Source organism: Toxotes jaculatrix, chromosome 16, assembly GCF_017976425.1.
Source record: "Toxotes jaculatrix isolate fToxJac2 chromosome 16, fToxJac2.pri, whole genome shotgun sequence".
Lineage (NCBI taxonomy): Eukaryota > Metazoa > Chordata > Actinopteri > Toxotidae > Toxotes > Toxotes jaculatrix.
Genome location: NC_054409.1, coordinates 18,204,908 through 18,212,987, shown reverse-complemented (window position 1 = coordinate 18,212,987; position 8,080 = coordinate 18,204,908). Strand labels below are relative to the sequence as shown.

At 39.4% G+C, this 8,080-nt stretch overlaps 1 protein-coding gene across 1 annotated transcript; it reads left to right on the top strand.

Moving 5' to 3' along the window:
• The first annotated feature begins 466 nt into the window (after positions 1 to 466).
• klf4 (Kruppel-like factor 4) lies at positions 467 to 5,065 on the top strand. The gene is made up of 5 exons (XM_041059805.1): positions 467 to 737; positions 870 to 981; positions 1,724 to 2,609; positions 3,335 to 3,505; positions 3,962 to 5,065. Exons 1-5 carry the CDS (start codon positions 733 to 735, stop codon positions 4,135 to 4,137), a joined length of 1,350 nt encoding a protein of 449 aa, XP_040915739.1. The 5' UTR covers positions 467 to 732; the 3' UTR covers positions 4,138 to 5,065.
• The last annotated feature ends 3,015 nt before the right edge of the window (positions 5,066 to 8,080 follow it).

The window sequence follows — 8,080 nt, the reverse complement described above, 5'->3', positions numbered from 1 at the left end:
GGGCCCCCTGGGTGGTTAATTCAGCCATGCTTTTACCTATGTAGGTATTAGAAGCTGGACTTTTATATATTATGGAGGGCTTTATTATTATTATTATTTTACATTGGTATTGATGTTTACCTTCTCCACCACTGCTGCTAATAAGTAAACTAATGTAAGCTTTTGTCCATCCAGGTGATGCCCATGCTCGCAGGTGAGCCTCCAGACATAATTAAAGTCTCCCTTACACCCACGCCAGCCGGTCTTAAAAGATGCGCTTCTTCACCCCACATTTCACAGGACTAAGGATAGGTGCCGTTGCTATGAATACAAACAAACCTCTCTCGCTCTCGCTCTCTCCATTTCTTTCCCCCCCCCCCCCACGTGATGTTTTTCCGCGCTCGTTGCCGGGCAACGAAGGCGTGTCCAGCTCCAGTGATTTAAGGATACCTCTCACGCGGTTTTCTCAGTTCAGGCTGCCGGTCCCTGCATGGTAACAGGCGCGAGGGATTCCCTCGTCCGTCGCCTCTCTGTCTTCCCGTTCAAACAAAAATCTTTTTTTTTTTTTTTTTTTTAAACTTTAGCTTACAAAAAAAATCACCCTGTCTCGCTGCTTCTACCCGGCGCGCCCGTCGGCGGCAGCATGTCTCGGAACCTGGTATAACGCGGAGTAGAAACTTTAAAACCGGGGATATTCAACCAAAAACCCAGCGCACGAGCAGCCGAGAGGACACCGCATCCAGATTCTCACTGATGAGGTGTGGACCCTGAGAAACTTTTTATAACAACATTTAACTCCGATGAACATCTGCTTGTGGACTATAACAGGCTGCGCTCGCTGTTCCATGTTCACTCCACAAGGATTTACGATGTTTTCTGTTTAATTTCAGGCAGCCTCCAAATGACGTCGAGATGGCTTTAGGGGGAACGCTTCTGCCATCAATATCCACGTTTGCCAGCGGCCCCACTGTCAAGAGTAAATCCATAGGAAGTGCCAATTTAGTGAGTAGCCTGTGGTCACTACTTATTTCATGCCAGATAGCCATGGGGCATCGAGGAACCCGTGGAGGGAAATATGTAGACTGTGCAGTTTATTCACACTGTAGCTGTTTTCCAATGTGTCGCTCCCGTGTTATTATGTGCACAGTCAGGGCTTGACACCACGCTCTACTGGGGCGTGCACCAGTTTACATAGGCTACTCCAGTAGGTTTCTGTGCGAGCATTGAGGCTACTACACAACTCCATGGAAAACATCCTGATGCCCAGTCAGAATAAGGGGTTTACTGGTATATAAGACTATTCTATAGGGTCCAGGTGGATTGCTAGAATCTCCCGATGACACTCAGAGGCTGATAATTCTCTAAATGGCTCACTGTTTATTCCTCAAAGTGTTGCTTACCTACTGAATGCCGCTCCTTGAGCATTCCAGTGCAGTTTCATGATGAATATGACAAATCTGTATTCTAGGAAGAGCTTTGTGTCAGCGGCACCAGATTTAGCTCTGTAGGTGAGCTGTCATAAATATCACCCTGCAATATAAATCCAGGTTCCTCTCCCCTTGAAGCATTAAATTATACTTTTATCTGATATCCTTATCTATTATAAACAAGCACTAATTTCTAAGTAGGACAGGACAAACTCAAGTGTGATTTTCTTTACTGCTCTATGTATCTTATAAACAGTAACATGACACAAGCAGCTTATGCTGGTACAGTCATTAATGCCTCTGTAACTTTCCTCTAGAGATGGAAGGAGGAGTTGTCCCACCTTAAGAGACCCAGTGTGCCAACCGGAAGCAACTGCCCTGACCCAGACCATCCCACTGCCACCAGCACAACAAGCCCCAGCATGTCCAAGAAAGACACAGAGCCCGACCTGGACTTAGACTACGACTTTATCCTGTCTAACTCCATTCTTCAGCAGCAACAGCAGCAGCAGCAACAACAGCAGCAGCAACAGCAGGAGGAGGCCATGGCATGCACCTCTGGCCAGGCCTTGTCTCCTTCTCCGGGCTCTTTCTCCACATCTTACCCTCTCCCTTCCCCTCAGGGCACTGCCAGTGAGCTGCTCTATACCATTCCAGATATCAGTGACGTTTCGCCCTCTGGAGGCTTTGTGGCAGAGCTCATGAGACCCGAGTTAGACCCAGCATACCTCCACCCCACCAGCCTCCATGGCAAGTTCGTGGTCAAGACAACAATGGACATGGGAGAATATAGCCAAGGAGTGAACGTAAGCAAGGCCTGCGTTAATGCTGTGTCAGACCCAACTCCTTCGCGTGCCTCACCGTCCTTTACATGCCACAGGATAAAGCAGGAGAACCCCAGTAACTGCACCATCTCACAGGCCATGGACCCACACCTAACTGGGGTAAACTCCCAGGGCCGGGGGAGTCAGCAGCAGCGCCCCGGCCACTTGGATCTACATGGGTTCCCTGGCGGAGGGCGGTCCATGACAGGCAGCAGGTTATCCTCATCCTCTTCCCTCTCCCCAGACCATCCATTGAGCCGGGAGCACCAGGTGCTGGGGCATCCCCACTCTCAGATCCCTCTACCTCCCCAGGGATACCACCATAGCTCCCCGCAGGGCTACACCACCTATCCTCAGCCATCCTCCTTGCAGTACCAAGGTTAGAGCACATTTCTGTTTCTCATTATTCAGAGCTATATATATACTTTCTTGTAATCTTTTGTGGCTTCTGAACACTGTAACTAAGATTTTGCCTATTAGTTAAAGAAAATGCATACATACATGTAAAGCAGACTAACAGAGAGCATATTACACAACAGGAATAAAAAATCAAAGTCCATAGAGTCTATTTAAATACATCTTATATGACCTTAAGGGCTTTAATTATACCCCATACCATAAAACCAGCAATTCAAAAGGTTTCAAACCTCCATCCCATGGCCTCAGACAAAAAAAAAATCCTCTTTTTATTATGGAGTTCCTCAAATCAAACAAAATAAATGTATGACTACTTTTGTATGACCACATCGATCAGTTTTGTCTGCAGTTATTAAAGGAACTAAAAACCTTTTTACATCAAATTACGTCTTTTGAAACACCAGCTTTGTTTAGAACTATTTGTTTTGTTTGAGAATAAAGCTGATCTCAAAGTTTACAACAGAAAAACACATTTTTAAACTATTAACGGACATTTTGCAAATTTTAGTTGTCAGAAGTGAGTGCTCTTTTTAGCAAAGCTTCAACACAAAATTCTCACTGCCTTTCATGTAAGCCAGAAGTCAGAATATGTGACCTCAAATATATTTATACACTGAATATTTTCTCTATACGTGTGGTAATATGATAAAGTACAGTGAAGTTGACCATAATTGCTTGACCCCACAGATCCTCTCATGATCTCCAGTGGGGACTGCTTGCCGGAGGAACCAAAGCCTAAACGTGGTAGGCGCTCCTGGCCGAGAAAGAGAGTTGCCACACACACGTGTGACTACGTTGGCTGTGGGAAAACTTACACAAAGAGCTCCCATCTCAAAGCGCATCACCGCACACACACAGGTATTTAATGTTCAATGTTCTGTGCCATTTATATTTGTTTTAAATTACATCACATGCAGGTAGCTTTCTATAGTTATAATACAGATTTGGATCTTATTTAGGAGAGCTATTTAATACTGTTTAACGGTTTTAACATGTACACACTGTTTCTTGTTCAGAGCTAAATAATAAAACAACCACATCTGTTGCACATAGGGTACAAACACACTGAGCTATTGCGTCATGAATGGGGTTGGATGGGTGTGGGGTGGGTTAGGGGAGTTGTTTAGCAGGTGCAGCGAAACAAGTTGATACTGATCCCTGCTCAAATGCAAACTCTGGGCTGATTAGTGTGGCCTTTATACACTAGCTGCAGGACAGGATGGACCTCTTTTCTCCTGGCGGTGGGGAAGGTTAGGCCAGTTTAACCTCAGGGCCAGCACTAACTGCTCCGTGTGTATTGTGTTTCCATCAAAGGGGAGAAGCCTTACCACTGCGACTGGGACGGCTGTGGTTGGAAGTTTGCACGTTCAGACGAGCTCACACGCCACTACAGGAAACACACAGGCCACCGGCCATTTCAGTGTCAGAAATGCGACCGGGCCTTCTCAAGGTCAGACCACCTTGCTCTCCATATGAAGAGACACTTATGAGACTTGGTTGGAGGACCAGACTGGAGGGAGGTGGATGAAGGCTTCTGAAAAAAAAGAAAATATGTTAGCACAACCCTGAACAAACTTGTGACCTACACTTTTTAAAACCATAATTTGCCTTCAAGCCGTTGTCAAGCAACAAGACAAGCTGTGGTGTTCACGGCAAAAAGAGCATTTCTCCCTCAAGAGCCCTAGAATTTCTCTCAAAACTTCTTTGCACATCGTGCTGGTGACTCGACAAGACCTCTCAGTCAGGGTTGTAAACTATTATGAAAGGGACCAAACTGGAATTTGTCTTATTTAACTGACAAAACTTGGAGGACCAGGTGCCAACAACTTTAAACTGGAAATGTATTTTTGTCAGGGAAGCCAGGAGCAACAGACAAACATCTCCAGAGGCCTTCTACCAGCAACATGCCATTATAGGCTCTGTTAACAACTACACACTGTTCAAAATACTGTATTAATAAATACATATATATTTATATACACATTTCACCTGTAATGCCATTAATTTCAGGTACAATGTTAATTTATACAGAATGGTGCTCAGTGACTCTGAAGAAGGTTTTTTTTTTTAAAGAAAAGGTACCAAAGATTAAGGAAAATATACAAATGGGTGAAAACTATGAAAAAGTGCCATATGGTTGTTTGTGTGTTTCTTGGAAACCTCTTCCACAATCTGACGTAAATCAGGTGAACACTTCACTTTTTAAATGGTGATGGCAATCTTCAATGCACTGCAGTTGCAAAGTGCAATAATTTATATGAGACATTCATATTTTTGTATTGAATGAGTAACTCTGAACAAAGATTTTTTTGTTTATAGCATAAATGTGTAATATAATCTTGAATTTTGTACATTTGTAAATAAAATTTCTTTGTTATTGTTTTGTATTTTACAGTATAATAAAATAGAATGTATTTGAAATAAGAAAACCATCATGATCTTTATACTCTTCTACCATTCTCTAACAATGTTATCATTTAGCAAAAAAAGAAAAAAAAAGCCCACACAAACAGTTAATTGCACAAAAATTACATGCAAAGTTTCCTTGAACATTATAGTAATTGTAGATTTCCCTGGCAGTGTAATGGAGAAGTACATTTAAATGGCAGCAACAGCTCACAGCGCACACACAATATCCCCCTGATAATTGTGAAATTGCCACAGGCAAACTAACACAATGTTGCCGTTAAAAAGATTTTCAAAAAATACACTCCCACAATGTCCTGTTTCCATGGGGTTCTCTTTCCACCTGTCAGCAGGAAGAATGGGAAGGACAACTGAGTTACTGGCTGACATTCAAGGGCGACACGAAATCTCACTGCCTCTATGTGCCGGAGCTCTCAGGTGCACCATGTGAATGAAACCCACAAAGATGCTACATTAAGACAGGGTCTGGACAAGTTTCTGCTCTATTATTATTATGACTATGCACCATTCTTTGCAGTGTCTGTATGAACCATATATATATATATATATATATATATATATATATATATATATATATATATATATATATATATATATATATATATATTTTTTTTTTTTTTTTTTTTTTTTTTCCAGAAAAAAGCTGCATCGGAGGAATGCCGGCATCAAAGCACACTCAGCAACATTTACATACTCTACTGGCCTCAGTAAAGAAACACTCCAATATTTGAATATATTTGAATGTATCTTAAAATAAATGCAAACAGTAAATTAAAGCTGCAAGCAGCGATGGGCAGGCCCTCGCACCCCTTGCGAGCCGCGGGAGTCGCAGCCAGCGCAGCCACATAAAACAGTCCTCCTATGTCCTCTCCTCTCTCCTGCTCTTCTCCCCAGAGAGGCACTGCAGTATACAGCAACAGAAAAGACATGGCCCCCTCCCAGCAGGGGGCGCTATGACCGTATCATCATATGAGAATATATATGAGTTGAGAGTGTGAAGGTCAACCTGATTATCTGTGCAGAGCAAACATGTAATTTGGTTTAATGGCCAAAAAAAGTCATTTTTAAAAACGGCCTCAAAATGTCATAAAAAACGTCATAGTATAGTAAGGCGTGAAAATCGGCCAAAAAAAGTTTGTTTTTTTTTCAAACCTCAAAATGTCATTAAAAACGTCATAGTATAGTAAGGCGTCAAAATCGGTAAAAAAAAGTCAAAAAATTTTTTGACCTCAAAATGTCATAAAAAAAAGTCATAGTATATAAGGCGTCAAAATCGGTCAAAAAAAGTCAAAAAAATTTTTGACCTCAAAATGTCATAAAAAACGTCATAGTATAGTATGGCGTTTTTTTCGGACCAAAAAAGTCAAAAAAAATTTTGACCTCAAAATGTCATAAAAAACGTCATACTATAGTAAGGCATCAAAATTAGCCAAAAAAACTGAAAAAAAATTTTGACCTCAAAATGTCATAAAAAACGTCATAGTATAGTATGGCGTTTTTTTCGGACCAAAAAAGTCAAAAAAAATTTTGTCCTCAAAATGTCATAAAAAACGTCATACTATAGTAAGGCATCAAAATTAGCCAAAAAAACTGAAAAAAATTTTTGACTTCAAAATGTCATAAAAAACGTCATAGTATAGTATGGCGTTTTTTTCGGACCAAAAAAGTCAAAAAGATTTTTGACCTCAAAATGTCATAAAAAACGTCATACTATAGTAAGTCATCAAAATCGGCAAAAAAAAGTCAAAAAAAATTTTGACCTCAAAATGTCATAAAAAACGTCATAGTATAGTATGGCGTTTTTTTCGGACCAAAAAAGTCAAAAAAATTTTTGACCTCAAAATGTCATAAAAAACGTCATAGTATAGTATGGCGTTTTTTTCGGACCAAAAAAGTAAAAAAAATTTTTGACCTCAAAATGTCATAAAAAACGTCATACTATAGTAAGTCATCAAAATCGGCAAAAAAAAGTCAAAAAAAATTTTGACCTCAAAATGTCATAAAAAACGTCATAGTATAGTATGGCGTTTTTTTTCGGACCAAAAAAGTCAAAAAAATTTTTGACCTCAAAATGTCATAAAAAACGTCATAGTATAGTATGGCGTTTTTTTCGGACCAAAAAAGTCAAAAAAATTTTTGACCTCAAAATGTCATAAAAAACGTCATACTATAGTAAGTCATCAAAATCGGCAAAAAAAAGTCAAAAAAAATTTTGACCTCAAAATGTCATAAAAAACGTCATAGTATAGTATGGCGTTTTTTTTCGGACCAAAAAAGTCAAAAAAATTTTTGACCTCAAAATGTCATAAAAAACGTCATAGTATAGTATGGCGTTTTTTTCGGACCAAAAAAGTCAAAACATTTTTTGACCTCAAAATGTCATAAAAAACGTCATAGTATAGTATGGCGTTTTTTTCGGACCAAAAAAGTCAAAAAAATTTTTGACCTCAAAATGTCATAAAAAACGTCATACTATAGTATGGCGTTTTTTTCGGACCAAAAAAGTAAAAAAAATTTTTGACCTCAAAATGTCATAAAAAACGTCATACTATAGTAAGTCATCAAAATCAGCCAAAAAAAGTCAAAAAAATTTTTGACCTCAAAATGTCATAAAAAACGTCATAGTATAGTATGGCATCAAAATCAGCCAAAAAAAGGGAAAAAAATTTTTGACCTCAAAATGTCATAAAAAACGTCATAGTATAGTATGGCGTTTTTTTCGGACCAAAAAAGTGAAAAAAATTTTTGACCTCAAAATGTCATAAAAAACGTCATAGTATAGTATGGCGTTTTTTTCGGACCAAAAAAGTCAAAAAAATTTTTGACCTCAAAATGTCATAAAAAACGTCATACTATAGTAAGGCATCAAAATCGGCCAAAAAAAGTGAAAAACATTTTTGACCTCAAAATGTCAAAAAAAAAAAAACGTCATAGTTTAGTATGGCGTTTTTTTCGGACCAAAAAAGTCAAAAAAATTTTTGACCTCAAAATGTCATAAAAAACGTC